The sequence below is a fragment of the Anguilla rostrata genome, chromosome 8 (genome assembly GCF_018555375.3).
Source record: "Anguilla rostrata isolate EN2019 chromosome 8, ASM1855537v3, whole genome shotgun sequence".
NCBI lineage: Eukaryota > Metazoa > Chordata > Actinopteri > Anguilliformes > Anguillidae > Anguilla > Anguilla rostrata.
The window spans coordinates 28,055,180-28,073,816 of record NC_057940.1 but is presented as its reverse complement, the minus strand read 5'-3'; the positions used below and the strand labels follow the sequence as shown (position 1 = coordinate 28,073,816).

At 44.4% G+C, this 18,637-nt stretch overlaps 1 protein-coding gene across 1 annotated transcript; it reads left to right on the top strand.

Moving 5' to 3' along the window:
* Positions 1 to 632: 632 nt before the first annotated feature.
* Positions 633 to 18,375, top strand: ppp2r2aa (protein phosphatase 2, regulatory subunit B, alpha a). Its single transcript, XM_064347540.1, has 10 exons — positions 633 to 923; positions 3,331 to 3,408; positions 7,394 to 7,491; positions 7,614 to 7,779; positions 9,331 to 9,443; positions 9,875 to 10,052; positions 10,618 to 10,782; positions 11,331 to 11,500; positions 12,124 to 12,215; positions 13,979 to 18,375. The coding sequence occupies exons 1-10, from the start codon at positions 917 to 919 to the stop codon at positions 14,256 to 14,258; spliced, it is 1,347 nt and encodes a 448-aa protein (XP_064203610.1). The 5' UTR covers positions 633 to 916; the 3' UTR covers positions 14,259 to 18,375.
* The last annotated feature ends 262 nt before the right edge of the window (positions 18,376 to 18,637 follow it).

Below are 18,637 nucleotides of genomic sequence, written 5' to 3'. Positions count from 1 at the left end.
GAACAGATGAGTTAGAAGTGGAACATTTTGGATGACATGGGTCCCATTACATCTGGTATAAAGAAAATACTGTACAAGTGTCACAGTAAGAACGTCATACGAACAGTTAAACATAGTGTGATGTTGTGGGAATGCTTAACTGCCATGGCTTGTCATTATTGAAGGATACTTTTACACAGCACTGAAAATATTTTTTATGTCCAAATGATTTTCTTGGGTTTCAGAGCATTTATCGCTAAATTACCCATTTACAACTGCTTACATGCAATTTTGGAGACATTACTGTTTTGTTTTAGAAGTTTCGTGTTTGTCCACTCATGAAAAATCATCTCTGTATTATCTAGGCCCAGGGAATTTTGTGAATCTTTAAGGTTTACTGTCACATACGGACTTGTAGTACTCGACTGCGATAACAAATAATGCGCTTCTACGTGGTGCATTAAGGTCTAGACGTATTTAAAATGCGTCAATTCTTGCCGGAAAGGGAAGAGGTATGTATCGATTCTCAGCGCATTTGGCGTTGATTGGGTTAGAGTTAATGAATTTTGGGCAGCCGCCAATCAAAGTCCAATGTTATTGAGGCTTCGATTGGAAAAAATAGTTACGTTTTATGCCACATCCCTCCTCCTCCTTCCCACGGGTTTACGTCGATCTCCCTGACGTCAGTGCGGGAGGAGGTTGCGCCATTTTGAAAGTGTAAGGAGAGAGGGGAATATATCACTGGAATAGAGAGGGAGAGTGACTGGGAGAGTAACGAGTGAGAAAGAGTGAGAAGAAGGCAGGCAGACTCAGAGCCCCGTACTTCTAAGCTTAACGTTCCGCCTCCATCCTAAGCGAGAGTCCGCTTGCACACACCCAAGCCCGGCAAAATTGACAAGACCAGGGCCCAAACCCGCGACAGAGATTCCCTCTCACCATGGCAGGTAACTGTAAAAAGGACAAGTCTGTCGCTACGGTGGCCGGTCTTTTCCGGTGTATCTTGATACAGTTTTACACCCGTTTGCTATGGAGTAAAAGGGTGGTGAAATAAATTCATCATGTTTTGTGCAAAGGTCATTCACGCGATGCTTCCCCCAGCTTTCATTTAGTGGTTCTTCACGTTGTATTCCCAGTGTGAGATGTGCTAAGAAACCTAGCTAGTTAGCTGAAGCCTAGCTAGTTAGCTCTTACAGCAAGTGCGTGCTAGACAGCTCGGCAGAGAGCTAGCCGAGCAGCCCTGTCCTGGCTAGCAAACGTTAGTAAATGTTCGCTGTAGCTATAAGGTATAATGTATAGATTTCATCCAAGAATTGATTAATGGTATCTTCATTCACAACCGCACATTTATACCACAGGCAGCACTGCTAATCTACCTTGTACGAATGTATTGTTTTAATGATAGCGTTACATCGTATTCAGGTACCTTAACTGGCTGTGCGTTTGTGGACTTTGCTAAGTTCCACCATAGATTAACAAGCAGAAAGACATAGCTATAATGGTAGCATGATTTAAATTTTGGCTGACTATGACTGTGCTGGTTCTCTGATGAAAACGGATAAGCTAACTTAGTTGGCTGGGTAACTTGCAAATACCGGTAGCCTACTCGCTGGCATTGCCATTGATATGGGGAGCAGCTAGCTGACGTGAACCTAGGTATTTAATTGTACAAATCAATAACGCAGTTATGTTCAGGTTGGTTGGCTAGCTAGCCACTCATCTAAACAGCACTTTAAATGCATGCCTTGATATTTAAACGTTGAATAGGGAAATACAGGAAAATGAAGATGCGGAGATGGAGTCCGGGTGGCTCGGACTCCCAAATACTTCCTCGATTATGCACAGCAAGCGCGTGCTGGCTAGCTAAGCTAACTAGCTAACGAATTAGATAAATTATACGTTCTTTCATCATCTATGTAACATCATCTAAGATATCTTCTTAATCTTTTCAGTGTGGTATTTTTCTCCTGACTCTTTCTTTTAAATGTTCGCGTGAAATCCATGTCTTGCTGGTTAAATGTATCCCTACTTAACGTAGCTATTTTAGGCGGGGTGCGCTCTGATCTTTTCAATTGTTGCACACGCATAACTAAATCGTCTGACTTGGGGAAGGGCTCCGCTAGCATGCTTGATGGAGTTGAAATTTCACGCTTTCATGTCCCTCCTTCCTCACACTATCGGACGACTGATCGCAAGCTGCTTTTGTGAGCCTGCAACAATGTATTTGCCAGTTTCGTTCATGTTACGATTCAGCATCACAGTGGATAAAATAATTTTATAATACAATAGGCCTATGTAATATAAATTGTCATATTTAGCTACATGCTACATCGTGGTATTGTCAAGGAGCTGTAAACATGACTAGCTTGAAAAGGGGAGCAAAAGTTTGTCATACGGGCGCTATCATGATCTTAAATATCCCACTACATCATGCAGGTGTTTCTTTCTTTGATATGCATGCTATTTTCTTTTAGTTCCTATGCTGTATCAGGCGTGTCTTTAAAATGAGGCCAACCGTATTAATTCTGATGTCATAAGACAGTTACCTGTGCCTCATTCATCCAACCTGTTTTATTGTGCGGCGTGAAAACAACCCGTTGGTTGAATCATTGCAGGGTGTGGTCTGCAAGGATTAAAAAAATATGCAATGGTATTGTAAGTACGAGGAATTTTTCTTCCGTAATTATATCGCATGCATGGAGGTTATTCTTCGACGTAAAGGCTTTTAGGAGGGTGCTGCATCTAATTGAGTTCATGATGCTTCCTATTTTTCCTCAGCAATAACCTCTTGCATGGTTAGATTGGCTCCTAGGCATTATGGTCCTGCACATGTAACATCTAGCTTAAATTAGTATCAGAGCATTAGCTTGCAGGAACTTGTTCTTTTCATAAGTTCATGTTGGAGCCATGAACATTTTCACCTGCTGTGGACTTCTGTTTTACATGCGGGAAGATATGATCTCAGCGGAAATGACGGGAAAGAATTCAACCATTTCTGAACCTGTCTAACCATTAAACCTGTATAGATGATTTTGATGATTTGCACCCTTGCCAATTAAAATGGTCCGTTTTGTTGTTGTGCATTCTTGGCAATGAACAGGGGAAATAGTTTGGTCCCTTGGAATTGGAAGTTATTTGAGGATTTAGGAGTTTGTCCTTATTTGACCTTATTTGGGAGTGTCCTATCACTGTGATGCAATTAATGAAAAAATTTCCATAGTGGTGGCATGAATGGAGCAATAAACAGGCTTTACTGGAATAGATCACATTCAGTTTCTTAGCTGTGGTGTGATCGACTGTTTTAAAATATGGATGAATGATTTGGAGGTAAAAGGGAAATGTTTGTGGTTTCAGGAGCCGGAGGTGGGAGCAATGATGTGCAGTGGTGCTTCTCTCAGGTGAAAGGGGCCATTGACGACGATGTGGCCGAAGGTAAGAGCTGACCTCGGGTTCAACGCAGCCACCGCTCGCCTTTCCTCTCTCTCTCTTCCGTTCGACCGCGCCCCAAATGCACTGCAGGTAGACTCAGCCCTGGAAAGGTCATTGTGATCATGCTGTAAAGATGGGTGGGTGGGTGGGTGAGAGGGCGGGCGAGCAGGCCGCGGCGTTCCGTTACCTCCGTGCTGGTCTCTGTCTCTGGCATCAGTGTTTGTACCTTCTGTGGTGTTTTGCAAGGTCGTTCTATCCGGAGTGAAATGGGTGGCGTAGTTCACAGCGCCTCTTCAGCATGTGCTCCTGCGCTAATGTAGCTAATCGCAGCGCTAGCAGGGTGCGAGGAGCTGCCGGTGAGGTGTACTTTTATGCTCCGACACAGGCGGGAGCAGCAGGCTGTGCAGGTAACTGAAAGCATTAGTCTCCTCATCCTGTAAACTGGCACAGTAAACATGGCTGGTGTTTTGATACTGGCATATAATCCCAAACCTGGGGTCATCAACAGGGCAAACTGGGATTAGAGTGCTATGCTACACCCTAATTTGGATTTTAATAAGGAACATCCTGGTCCTGGGGAATGCTGAACAGGGGGAAAACTTTTAGAATCTGAACAATAGGCACCAACCGGTCCTCCTAAAACTGTACTTTGTCTGCCAGTACAGTCTCACACTCAAGTCACATGTGCTTTGGTTGGAAATGAAACAAAAAATTGCCACTGGTATTCCTCAGTCATTTGTCAGATTTTTTATTTTTTTTGCTTACCTTACAGAAAAAGGTCCTGTGCTCAGGATGGTAGTTAATCATGACAAATGGACTGTGCAAAGGTAGACCATCGACCAGATCTGACCATATATGTTCGAAGGTGCTATGATTTAAACTGCAGTATAGTGAGTTCTTGCAAACTGCTCACACGATTACTAACCTGAATGTTACTATATTAAACTCTCCCTAAAATGAAGGGGATCTTAAAACTCCTGCCACCCTTAGTTGTGTTGTCTCCTGCTCCATATACTATGGGGGAGAATGAATACTTTGTGTGCAAAGTATGTGTGCAACCAGGCTGTCAAAGGTCCCTTTGTCAAAGGGCAGAATGTGAGAGAGACCTGCACAATGAGGGGAGATTGGTTCTGGGATTTCATTCCAGGTTGCTGTTTATCATTCAGGTAGCCCAAATGTGATATGAAATTTTTCATAGTCACAGATTGCACATGTATCCTTTGTGAAAATGTTTTGCTGTGGTTAGGTATGAGCGTGAACTGGCGTCAGAGTGTACAGCGCTATTGAAAACGAAGCCAGAATCATTGTTTGGGACAAAAACCAGCTTAGACCGCAACCATCCTAGACAGGGCGGGTTAACCAACATGTAGCACAGTTATGTGGGGAACTAGACTTAACCGGAATAAGGCACTGTGAAATGTGGCACTGCTCTTACATACATAAGGAATTTACTTAAATAAACATCCAGTTACTAAGAATGTGAAAAGAATGCTAGCTATTGGTTGCCTTCCATCAGGGGAAATCACACGGAAATTATGTCGTATACATTCATCCCAAGAGGCAATGTGCGCTATTGCACTTATGGAGCTGGGCTTGTAACCGCAAGCTTAAATTTTCCTTCATGCAGTCGGTTTTGTTGAGGATACCTTAGATTGGCAGAACCCTAAAGCAAAAAGATTTTGCTCTAATTATAATCTCAACATATGTGGTGCAAGTGTGAGGTTGATTGATGGATTGATTTGAATCGCCCTGGACCCCACCCCCTCACCCCCTCACCCCAGCAACCTTGTATAAACACAGTCTAAGGCATTTACTGAATATTTTTGCAAGATTAGCCATTTTCACAAGTGTCTGCTTGGTGGCAGTGCTATACCTGTTATGGAAGGCTTTGCAACATTGCTATTTCAACTCTTTTTGGTGCAGAAGTGTTGGCTTAGAGCTGCTCGGGCTTTCACCTTGTAAGGGGCATGTGATTGAATGGTCTCCACATTGCTGTATTCCACCCTCAGGTCAAGTCAGTTAGCAGTCCACAACTTGTGCCATCATTTAGTCAACAATCTCATTGCCAGTAGCAATTACTAGGCTAGTTCAAATGCATTTCAAAATGATTTGCATCATATTGTTGATTGGCAGCAGTCTACTACTTTTCATTCTGATTATAATGTGTCTGGGATACCATTTGTCCCAAGGATCAAATATTTATGCTGGTTTTTCCCATGCATTTTAATTATGTCTACCGATCTCTAGTACCTTGCAGTGAAGCAGAAATTTATAATTGAACAAAGAGCATGTGGCTTAATCATTCAGATACCTTTTATACTGATGAAGCGGCAAATTAAAGCCACGTGGAACAGTATTTCAGATTCGCAATGTCAGAGTGTACGATAGCAGTACTTTAAATGTTCTGGTTTTCTGTGTGAATGCTAAAATGCGTGCCCAAAGGCCCTGTACTGTCTACAGTGACAAGAACTTTGACAGTCCCCACTACCTCAAACTAACAGGGGTTCAGTAACCCCTTGATGCTAGTAAAACGCAAAGCAAGCCCTGTAAGGTACAGATATTTGCAAATTTATACTGACCTATAAAATGAAAAACATGATGCCTGTTCCAGAATTCTAGCAGCAAGAACAGTGAGTCCACTGTGGTCCACATTCATCCATGAAAGTGCAGGACAAGAACATAGGAGAACTTCAGAGAACATCGAGGATGGCCTTACTGGAAATGCAACAGAGAAGAATAACCAGAACACAGTATTGGCACATCTGCAAGTAACAGTGAGCCTTGATAATTATAGTAATTACTTTGATCATTGTAAAGCGATACCTCAAACAAGTAAATCCATTCCTCCCATTAAATAATAGGTACTCTCAGAAGCACGCTGCATGGTTGTGTTGAATTGTGTGCGGCTCCCACGGCATCCTCTTGTACCCAGAGCGTCCTTTGGATACAAGAGCCACTCAAGACATGACCCTTCATGTTACGTCTACATGTTGCAATGTTTTGTCTACAAATTGGTGTCTTGATTGTTGAGTCAAAGCAGATGGGGTTGGGTCGTCGAGTGTTTGTGTGTACTTCCGTGTGGGGGAACGAGCACCTAAAACATGCGGAACGGCGGCCCAGAGGGGAATAAGCCAATCGGAGGCCGGCTCCTAGAAGCAGTAGCGCACACGGGCACGCCACCGTGGGGGCCCTCTGTGGGCCCCGTTTGTGCGGAGAACAACAAACATCTTATTTTGTGGCCTGTGGGCCAAAGTGGGGACGTCGCCACCCAATACCGGTCCTGTGCCAGAGATGAGAGCAGGCTTGTCGATGGATCGAGAGACGTGAGAGAAGGCAGCGTTGGCGAGAGCAGCGGGAGTGGGAGTGACACTGCAACCGCATACCCCTCATACCCCTCGCTGAATCATCCATCTCACACAACCCACATTATGCCATTGATGTATGACACACTACTGTACACAAACCTCCAGTAAAGAGACAGAGCCTGCATGCACAGGCTGAGGTTGGAGGGGGGTAGAGTGTTCATCACAACAAAGGGAGATCTCATGCAGACTTTCACATTCAAGGCTATTTATACCACCAGGCACAGCAGCAGTGCTGGAAAAGCCATGAATTGGTGTCAGTTCTCTATATATCTAAAATGAAAAAAGGATGTTACCTCTGGTTAACTTAGCTCATTATTTCTGACTGCAATCGGTGGCTTTCAAGCTGTCAGAGCAGAGTGTTTTCTGTGTAAAGGATTTCATAATTTTTTTTCTTTGCATGTGTGTGACCGAGAGAGAGGCTTTCTTTCACCCATGTTGAATGGAGGACCTCTCAAGAATTGGGAGCAATCCCTATATGTCCCAAAGGCATTCTGCCCCAGACCCACAGAATTGACAGCATTAGGCCATACAGACCATTAGAGGTTCTGCCTGCCTATTCTCCTTGAGTGTTTGGTTCTACAGCCACTTAATACACATGTCTGTGTTTTTTTTTTGTGTGACAGCCGACATCATCTCTACAGTGGAGTTCAATCACTCTGGGGAGCTGCTAGCCACAGGGGACAAGGGTGGCCGTGTCGTCATCTTCCAGCAGGAGCTAGAGGTCAGCGTGGGGCCTCCTGCTACTGCAGCATGCAGTAGTGTCTTGAGGTGAACGTGTAGCTCATTAGCCTAAAGCCCGATGAGGATTTGGCTCAAAGTGGTTCTGCTGTCTCTTTACTGCAGAACAAGTGCCAGCCGCAGAGCCGGGGCGAATACAACGTTTACAGCACCTTCCAGAGCCACGAGCCAGAGTTTGACTACCTGAAGAGCTTGGAGATCGAGGAAAAGATCAACAAAATCCGCTGGCTGCCCCAGAAGAACGCCGCACAGTTCCTGTTGTCCACAAATGGTCAGTACAGCATTTCAGACCATTTTGCTAGCAACTCCCTCTTGGGATTTAAGCTGAACCAATTTGACCAGTAGAAGAAAATTTTACAGACCAGTTTCCTGCGTATGAAATAACATCTTATGTAAAGAACCAAATCCAGTATTCATACTGATCTTTTGGAATTAAAATCTTGTAATCTTTGTTGTGTTTTCAAAAGTTACTTTTTCTTGCATTGAATGTGTTTATTAAGCGATAAAGATGTATTTGTAGTTTTTTCATGATTTATAATTGGGGTAATTATTTAATTTTGTTTTGATGTGAAGTATGTAATTTGTAAACACACAAACTGGAGCATGTCCATTCTGGCAGTGCAAGTTCATTACTTATTGGCAGCACACTAATCAGTGTCGCTTCTAATTGGTTACACTTACATAAGCAACTGTGTGTGGTTCCCCCCCCCCCCCCCCCCCAAAAAAAGCCTATACCAAATCCCAACTAAATAAAATAGCCTTAATTTCACGGTGTTATCCTTTATCTGTTTATGCATAACTATTTAAATTATTCAAATTTAAATAGGTCTAATTTGATTGCACATGGGCTTTCGAAACAGTCTTGTACTTCTGCTAGGTTTGTATTTGTATACTTTCAAAAAACCACCTGGCTAAGCACTCTGTATTTAAGTAGGTCTCAGTATGCAGGCACTTTGACAGCTTCTGCATTAGTATTAATCTGTAATATAAATGGGTGGCGAAAATAGCAGTTAAATAAGTCATGTTAAAGATTTATAGCTTGTCAACCTCAGGCCGGGGACAAAACGAGCTCTGAAACTGGGAGTGTGATAATCAAACCTCATGCATTTTCAGCGTTTAATCCCTGTTCCTGATCCAAAGGCAGGGCAGGGACCGACATAGCTCTCTTAAACCGGCTACACAGGATGTGGTGCCCTGATGCACAGGGCTTGTTAATCTTGTGTATTTAACTTTTTTTTCTCATCTCAAGGCGGGGTTGCGGGTGAAGATTTAAGGTTGGCTCCGGGAGGGTTCTGTGAAGGAAGGGCGATTTGAGCGGCGGCCCAAAATCCCCTGCTGCCTTTTTTTTCCAGATTCTGGAGTCTTGTCCGTTATGCTAATGGTACAACACGGGGCTCAGGCGGAATCAGACTAGCGCGATGCAGCGAATGACTTATTAGGCCGGCGTTGCGGGACGGACCCTTCAGGTGTAATTGCGTGTCGTAACACGATCCCAGCCCGGTCGCTCCGCGTGTTATTCATAGCTCTAGTTTCGCTGATATACGCTCGTATTGGTGAACCGTCCGCATTGTTGCTGACTAAGCTTGCCAGCAGACTGCTGGAGCCGTCCTGCATTAGTGATCAGGTCCTTACTCCACACTCGTACCGTAAGACTGTGTGAAGAGGACAGGCCACCCAGCCCTTCTGGGCTTGTGGATTAGCCTCCCGTCATTTTTCTTTGGAGAATACCATGAATTGGTATATGAAGGCTGCTTTTGAACACCTCACGGTGGGAGTTCTCGGGACTGATTCTGCACGGTTCGCCTTGTGTTTACCCCCTCAGATAAGACTATCAAGCTGTGGAAGATCAGCGAACGTGACAAGCGACCAGAGGGCTATAACCTGAAAGAGGAGGATGGAAGCTACAGAGACCCCAACACCGTCACAACACTAAGGGTCAGCTTGCACTTTAACAAGTCCCCATTTTATCATTTGGGCATCGCCAAGTGATGTAATGGACTCATTGTGGTATACATGATGAAATAAAGAGCATTTTTCATTTCTTACAAAAGCTAGAATATACCATACTGTTTGGGATTACTTGCCTTTAGTTTTTAGTTTAGTTTATATCCAAGCTAGCAAGCAATTCCATTTTGTGTGGATCTTTGCAGTGTCACATTGAGTAATGGTGATGAGCAGACTAAATTTTGAACCGAGGCTCATTATTCTCAGCTGCATCAGGACATCTGTTAAACTGCGTAGACTGTGTCTACTTTGTTCTATTCTGTAACTGTGAAAATCTGAGATAACAGGTGAAGGTGAGGCTGGAAGTGTTCTGAAAGGAACCCTAATCGCGGTGTGTGTGTGTGTGTGTGTGACTCTTCCAGGTGCCTGTGTTCCGGCCCATGGACCTTATGGTGGAAGCCAGCCCCCGGCGAGTGTTCGCCAACGCCCACACCTACCACATCAACTCTATCTCAGTCAACAGTGACTACGAGACCTACCTCTCCGCTGACGACCTTCGCATTAACCTCTGGCACCTGGAGATCACTGACCGCAGCTTCAGTATCCTTTGCTTCGAGTGTTCACGGTTGCGCGTGTGATGTTCACGAGATTTTCCTGTAAATCTGACTGCGCTGACGTTTATCCTTGAAACGTATGGTCAAAAGCATGGGTGTGCGCAGTTACTTATGTGTTCTTGGTGCCCATGGTAATGCTAGGTGGTTTACTCTAGAAGCACAGCCACTTTGGGGATGTGCACCATCTGCCCTAATACTATATCCACTGATATGCACTGGGTGGCAGTGTAGCATAGTGGGTAAGTAACCGGGCTTGTAACCAAAAGGTCATAGGTATGATTCCTTTGTACCCTTAAGCAAGATAAGAGCGTCTGCTAAAGGCCTGTAATGATACTGGCCTTTATGAATGCTGTTGGTGTGGGTGTGTGGCCTCAGTGCTACCTGTTGGCTTCAGAGCCGTAGAGCAGCTGTCGCTGCCTCATTCTGGGCAGGAGATCAGTTAATACTTTATGGATTAATATTCCCTTCACAGCTGACCACCTGCAGAGATTCTTGCAGTTTATAAAAACGTAGACCCGTGACCCGTGTCTCCTTGACTCCCGGGCCCTCAGACATTGTGGACATCAAACCCGCCAACATGGAGGAGCTGACGGAGGTGATCACGGCCTCAGAGTTCCACCCCAACCAGTGCAACACCTTCGTCTACAGCAGCAGCAAGGGCACTATCCGCCTGTGCGACATGAGGGCTTCAGCACTGTGCGACAAGCACTCCAAGCGTCAGTACCGCCCCGGGGCTGGGAGGGGGGGCATGGGGCAGTACTGCATCTGGCAGGGGAATGAGGGGTGTGTGGCCCCAAGGGGAGGGCAGAGGGGGGAGGTTGTAGTCAAAGCCAGGGCAGGAATGGCATGGGGTATTGCTATTCTGTCTAACCAGCTTGCAACTTTGAGGTAATTCATCTCCAGCAGAGGGCAGCAAGTTGTAATAGCCGATAATGAGAAAGAGCAGGAGGAATTGGGAGAGGTTTTTTTTTACTCATTCAATATATTGTCAAAAGATGACTATTTTACTTGATTGTGATCTCAATCTGTTATGTTTTGAATGCTTGTTTATTTTAAGGGTCCTGGTTTACTATAGCAAACAAAATAAACTGCAGGTGTCCAGTCTTTACATTCCTGGTATTGACATAATGAATCCCTCGTTATCTTAAATGATCCCATCCCATAAATGATTTGAATAGGAAAAACTGACTGTGAATTTTCCTTATTGCTTTCGTGCATGTTTACTGCCGTGTATTTACCGGATTGTGGGTTTGTTGTTGGTCAGTGTTCGAGGAGCCGGAGGACCCGAGCAACCGCTCCTTCTTCTCCGAGATCATCTCCTCCATCTCTGACGTCAAGTTCAGCCATAACGGCCGCTACATGATGACCCGGGACTACCTGTCCATCAAAATCTGGGACCTTAACATGGAGACGCGGCCAGTGGAGACCTACCAGGTGAACAGGCATTGAGAATATAGTGCTGAAGCATCTCCAGCCTGAAAAAATAATTTCCCACCAGGGGGCGCTATTGGATAAGATATGTGCACCATTATCTATAGAATGTAATTATGCTCAAGCAACATGTTTAAAAAACACTAAATTAATTTCAACCTGGTGCACTTCTGTTGTTGTCGGTAACTTTAACTGGTTATGGTCCGATGACTTTCAGTATAATTGCTTTATTTTGAGTATGTTAACATTTTAGAAGATTGACGTATGTAATGGAATGCAAGGTACCTATCCACCCTATAATAAGCCTTTTATAAATGACATTGTTTGCATTTCTAGAACATAAATAGTATGCACATACCCTTTTGAACATTCTGCCTGCATAGCCGTGAGGTTGGTCACAAAACACTCCCTCGTCGCCACCCAACTGCAGCGACATACCAACTCACGGTTGCAGACAGAATGCTTGCCAGTTGGGTGGCGACGAGGGAGGGTTTTGTGACCTTGGACCTTTAAGTAAAGGCTGGGAGCGGCAGCCTCTGGTCTATTGTGCAGAAGACACAATGGAAGGAAGGCATGCAAAGCGAAGTGCTTGTGAGTCGAGCTGACCGTGTCTGTCGTGTGGGCAGGTCCACGAGTACCTCAGGAGCAAGCTGTGCTCGCTCTACGAGAACGACTGCATCTTCGACAAGTTCGAGTGCTGCTGGAACGGAAACGACAGGTGAGCCCGGCCGTCGCGAACGTCAGTTTGGGAAGGCAGGGAGACCATCCGCTTCCCTCTCATTTCGGCATGACATTGGCAGGCTTGCCTGTCGGCGTGGTGGGACTCCTAGCAACAGAAATTACCGCTGTGCTATTGCCATTTTCCCCTTTCCCCTTTTTTTTCTTTTTATATGCCTGTATCTGCATGTAGGCCCAGAGCTTGTTTCTCATTTACGCCGATGACCTAGCGAATCCAAGTGGGTAGGGAATGTGAGGAAAAACGGCTATAGGGGGGTGATGAAGACTTATTGTGAGACCATTTTGTGGAATGTGACCGGGACACCAGGGTTAACATGGCCATTATTTCAGAAAATGCTACTGGGTCTTCCGTGACCAGAGAGCAAGACCTTGGAATTTCTCACCCTAAAGACCGCAGCTTTATAAAGAACAGTGTCCTGTGATGTGCCCGGTACTTGATTTTATTTGTTTCTGTTCAGTCCTGTAAAGAGTGTACCATACGGCCCCACCAACACCTGTTCCCTGTGTCAACTTAACTTCCCCAGGAGGCCTGCATTCCAAGCACCAAGTCCAACCCTGTTTTGCTTCAGGTCTCTGACATGAGAGGGCTAGTGGGTGGTATGCCTGCTTGCAGTGGTCTCCTGGTAGAGCTTTTTGACTTCATGGGATGGGTCATGGGATAGTTACGTGCATGGAAATACCCCCTTCGTATATCAGTACTGAGCACTGGCGGTTTGTCGAGGCCTTTCCTTATCTCCGTTTGACAGAGCGAATGAAAATGAAAGGCGGGTTGAGTCACTAAGTGGAGAGAATTTTGTCGCCAGACTAAACTGAACAAGTCTGAACAAAATCAGACTGAGCAAGATTGTGAAGGCAACCAGCAAGTTCAGTAGTCTACAGCTAACAGAAAGTTTCAGCCAATGGGTTGTTCAGAAGATCAGTGTTATTCTTGATTCTCACAACCATCTTCTGCACAGTAACTATGAGTTGCTTCCATCAGGGTATTGATTTAGGTTAGCTAAAGTACAGCAGAACAGAGTAATCCTTGTCCTATACAAGCATAATATTCTGTATTTGCATGTAATTTGATAGTCCTCCTTTTGTTTGCCATTATGCTGACCTGTGTATTTAGTGTATTTTTCATGACACAACTCTCATGTTCCTTTTCACAAGTATTCAGAACAGTGCTCCTGACTAATAGAGCTTGTTGACGGATGTTGTGTTAAGTGGTGTCCTTTTAACCTGTCTGCAAAGCAGATTTACCATCTGCACTTTGAAGTTGAAGCTTGATCTGTCTGGTTTGGGCAAGCAGCCCCTAACATTGCCTGACATTACCACATTTTATTTATGGCATGCTAGAAGTGATCCCTCCCCTGACTGATTTCCTTAAGTGCATATTTAAGTGAAGTAAGTTCTTGAGACGTCATGCCACAGCAGTTGGTGTTTAGTCGTAAGTATTGATCGCATTCATGAGCAAAGGTTGTAAGCAGAGCCATGTCGATGTCCAGCCCAACAAACGTTACAACACTGAAGTGTACCAGCCAAGCATCTTTACCAGGAGAACACAGAATTTTAAAGATTATTTTATTGTAAGATATTGCTTTGAGTCTAATTGCATCGATCTCCTCGAGCCAGTCAGATAACAGGTTGTAAAGGTGAAAGGTTGCGGGTCTTCAGAGCGCGTTCGATGACGAGCGCCCTCCTGTCCTTCATCTCGCCCTGACTCTCCCCCCCCCTCCGCACCCCGCTTTTTTCTTTCTCCAGCGTGGTGATGACCGGCTCCTACAACAACTTCTTCCGGATGTTCGACCGGGGCCAGCAGCGGGACGTGACCCTGGAGGCGTCCCGCGAGAGCAGCAAGCCGCGCTCGGTGCTCAAGCCCCGCAAGGTGTGCGCCGGCGGCAAGCGCAAGAAGGACGAGATCAGCGTCGACAGCCTGGACTTTAACAAGAAGATCCTGCACACGGCCTGGCACCCCCAGGAGAACATCATCGCCGTGGCCACCACCAACAACCTGTACATATTCCAGGACAAACTGAACTAGACCTCAGTCTGACGAAAGGCCCTTCCCTCACCCCCACCCCCACCCCCTCCTCCCCTTTCCCACAGTCTCCATACACGTTCCTCAGCCACACATGCACCAACGCCAGCTCTAGTTTTAATTGCGCTCTTTACTTTCCTGTTCCACTGGCTCCCGCCCCCAACCCACTTTAACCCCTCCCCCCACCTTTCCTGTCACACGCACACATGCACGCACGCACACACACACGCACGCACACACACACACACACAAACCGTTTTCTCTTGTCCCAGCCCAAAGAGAGCACTGAGAGCCTTTTTTATAAACACCATTGCAGTCATCCGTCAGTCTACTTTTTTTTTTTTTCTCCCCCGTTTCTTTTAATGGGGTATTGTTGTCACCTTGTTTTCTCATGTGATTATTTCATTATGTTGTGCCATTGCAGCTTTTTGTATTTTGTGTACATACACTTTTGTTTCCGATTGGTTAGCCGATTAGTCAATATTCAGTACATTTTTTTTGTCAGCGAGGTGCTCCTCGTCGCTTTTCTAGTCTGTTGCCGAGAGGAGAGAGCTCTTTCTTGATCGCCTTGCCAATTGTTTTTCTGCCTCAGCCACGCACTGCACACGCACAAGCCTCTACACTTAGTCGGTGAGCCGCGTTTCTTAGGGGTTGGGGTGGGGGTGGACAGTGGGGGTTCGGGTGATGGGAGCGGTGAACGGTTAGACATGCCGAGCCATCAGTCACTTGGCCGCTAAGTAATAGCAGAGGCGTATCTGCCCCTCCGAGGCAGTGTCGCGCGGTCCTAACTGTCCCGGGTTATCTGGAGATGGGCGTGCGGTCTTTAACACCCAGGCCCATGTTGAAGGAGCGGCCCTTCCCGCGTAGACGAGGCACAGTGCCAGCGCTAATGCTAATGCTAATCAGCACCCCAGGCCTGTGCGGGTGCCTGTGGTTCAGGAAATGGGATTGCCACTCCGTGTTGGGCTGTGTATTTTCACTGAGCTGTACTTTTCTTTTCGAGGGTTAAATGGAAAAAGGCTAAAGGCTTTGAAAGATTATATTTATGAATTGTACAAATCTCTCTAGAATATTTTAGTGATTTTTTTTCATAGTTTTTTTTTTTTTTTTAAATCACTTCATTGTTTGTACAGGAGTTAAAAGAATGATCACTATAGTTTATTTTTGTATGAATAAGGCACAGAATTACCCACAGTGCTCTTCACTGCACCGTCTAGTCTAACTACTGTTTTGTAAGTCACGGCAGTTCCATGAGATTTTTTTTTTCTAGTTTAAAAGGATTTGTTTTTGTAATGTCTATATTTAGGTGTATTTTTTTCAAAGACAAAAGCATGGCACTACCAAAAAGCAGAGAGGAAGAAGGTGTTGCTAGTTTTTGTATTAGGCCAGGTAACTGGTCATACTGCAGAGGCAAGTCGCATATTTAAGCTTTGCATTTAACTCGGACATGCGTTGACCTAACTGAACTAAAGCCACCAAGTTAAGTGTTGCCCTGGTTTGGTACTGGACTGGTCTCATTGACACCCTATGGATCATTAAGCCAGATTCTCAGGTCATCCCAAAGCAAGTGCTTTCGGTGCCTATAGAAGCTTTGGGGTCAAGCAGATGTCAATATTTTTGTTGCGGTGAGGAAGGGTTGTCATCCCAACCTTTGACTGGTTGCCGTTGCCATCCTTCGCCTCCACTGCCTGATAACGACTGGAGTTCTTTCAAGTTTACATCATTAACCGCTGTTACTAAATGGTTAGTGAACTGTAATGTGTGTGTGTGTGTATGTCTGTGCGAGAGATTGAGTGACTGCGAGTGGGTGGCATCTAGTAATTGTCGAAATATTAGCTTAGAGTAGAAGGAAATGAGGTGCAGTTCAAAGGAATGGAAAGTATTTAGGTCCATTGTGTCTCTCTTCTTCCGAATTGATGACAACTTTGGACCGGCGTCTGTCCTGAAGAGCAATCTTTCCGTATTGTTGAATCAAAGACCAAAAAAAAACAAAAACAAATTGTGCACTGATAGTGTGACCTGATCATTGATGTAGAGCTATTTTTTTATTTTTTGAAGGTATTGGTTCTGTTTACAGACTGCTTGCAAAGTTCTTATTTTTTAGAAAGCTTTGAAGCTTAGTAAAAACCTTGGACTTTGTCTTTGGCACATAGTATCTCAGACGACTGGATATCCATTTCCCTCCCCAGATCCTCTTTTGGTGTGAAATTTTACCACTAACTTGGATGTCGGGGACAGCATTTCAGACATTAAGTAGTGTTTGAGAGTATGTACTGTAAATGTGTGTAATTAACAAATATGGATTTTTTCACAATAGTTATGGAATATCAGTGTACATTTTGTATGCGTGTCTTAAAATACATTTGGCATTTGTTTTTGTTTTCTTGACAATAACGGTTTGAGATCAGTCCAGATGTTTGTATTTTCTCATTACAATGGATTACAGTACAGACTCTGGATTTGTTATGGGCCATTAAATCATGACTGTGATGAGATGGAAAGGTTAAATGTATGCCCTCTGATAACTGAAAATTCAATTGATATGAAATTGAAGCATGGGAACGGCACTTTCTGCTTGCTTATGCTGTTACTGTATTTGTCCGGAAAATTCAGTTTCAGCTTTTGGACAACCTGTGAAATGTCTGTACATGCACCGAAAGTGGATGTTTGAACTGTAAGTCCTATGTGGACGTTCCATTAAAACAGCAATTTAGGGTGGGGGAGAGGGCCTCATTTAGTAAATGGTGATCTAGGTTTGGCACAGGAAAAAACTGCACAGATTACATTTTGCGGGTGTTCTGCACATGAAAATTTTTTGGGGGATTGTTGGACATGGTATCTTAAGATTTGCCCTCTTTATTTTTAAGCAGCTTTGACCGTCATAATCAACAGATTTCTTTTGCGGCTGAGAAAGGGTATTTACCAAAATTACTTTATGCTTGGTAACATTTCTTCCTGTTTCTTTAAAAAAAAACTGCCAATTTGTAAACCATTTCTGTTTGATGACTGCAGTTTACAGATTGACATTGCTCAGATTTGTAGATGGTTGAATACACAGTGGTTTCCAACTTAAAACATTTTGGAAATGCACTTTTGTATTGTGGACATTCACATTAAATCTGACCAGGTGGATTGAACCCCAGGTTAAGTGCTCTTGCAGAAGGGTTGTTGGATGGAGTGTTTTAACACTGTCTTCCTGCAGCATTGCCTGCCTTTGGCCTGACCAACCCTTGATCTGTTTTCTTACTGGCATTACAGTTTGATAATTCAATTGGACTGGTTTTCATTGGGGAAGTCGTAGGTGCCAATACGCATTCTGTCTCTGACGCCACCCCCGCTCCCCTTACCTTTGGGCATCAGGGTTCAGGCGAAGCCTCATCCTACCCCCCCCCCTCCCCCCTTCACCCCTTTCAGTGTGATGGAGTGCATGGGCAGTGGCAGGCCCACTCGGTCCAAACTGAAACGCCTCTGCTCCAGCTGTGGTTGGGCCCTATGGGACGCTGGCATCGGTAGCTCCCTTGTCCAGTCCATGTTCTGGAGAGCAACAGTCCACTAGGGACATTTTACTTTGTTTTATTAGTTTTGGTTTTTGTTTTCATGGCATTTTGAGCCTCTTGTTTTCTTTAGTAATGGTTTCAGTTAAGTATGTGAGGAAACGTAAGCCCAGAGATCAATACTTGAACAATTCCCACTTAGACACAACCGGCAAATGCAACCAAGCTCACTTGCAACTCTCCAACTTGGACTAACTTTGCAGCCTCTGCACAGTTTTCAGAGGATCCAATGACCAGGGTTCTTGTTGAACACAGTGCAGTGGTGGTATTTTGAACGATTGCCTTGTTCATGGCCAGGGAGAAGTATTAATTAGATAATCAAATACATTTCTACAAAACCCTCTACAGGATGCACTTTTTTCTGTTAATGATACTTTTTTTTTTTTTTTTTGAGGGTTCCTTGGGGAAAAAAGGGCCCTTAAACTTTGGGTGATCTATGTTTCAATAAATATACAGGTGTTTTAACAAGTTCACTGTAATCTTCTGTTTGCCGTTTGGCACCCAAAAAATAAATGAATAAAGATGAATACAGCACTGAACTACTGAATAAAAAGGAAATTATATAATGGGTCTGAGTGTTGTCTTTCAGGTGTTATCTTGGCTTGCACTCCCGTTTGTGTCATTGTCTTTAGTTTTGCAACGTTATGTGTCCTTTAAGTTTTTTAATGGTTCTCATGTTCATTGAAGCTAGCAAATTTAATTAGTATTGATTGATAAATTAATGTTGGTTTAAAATTATGCGTTATGCTATTAATGATAGTTACATTTTGTGCAGCGTACTGCATACATGCATGCCACATCAAATTACTACGTGTCCCCTGTGTCTAC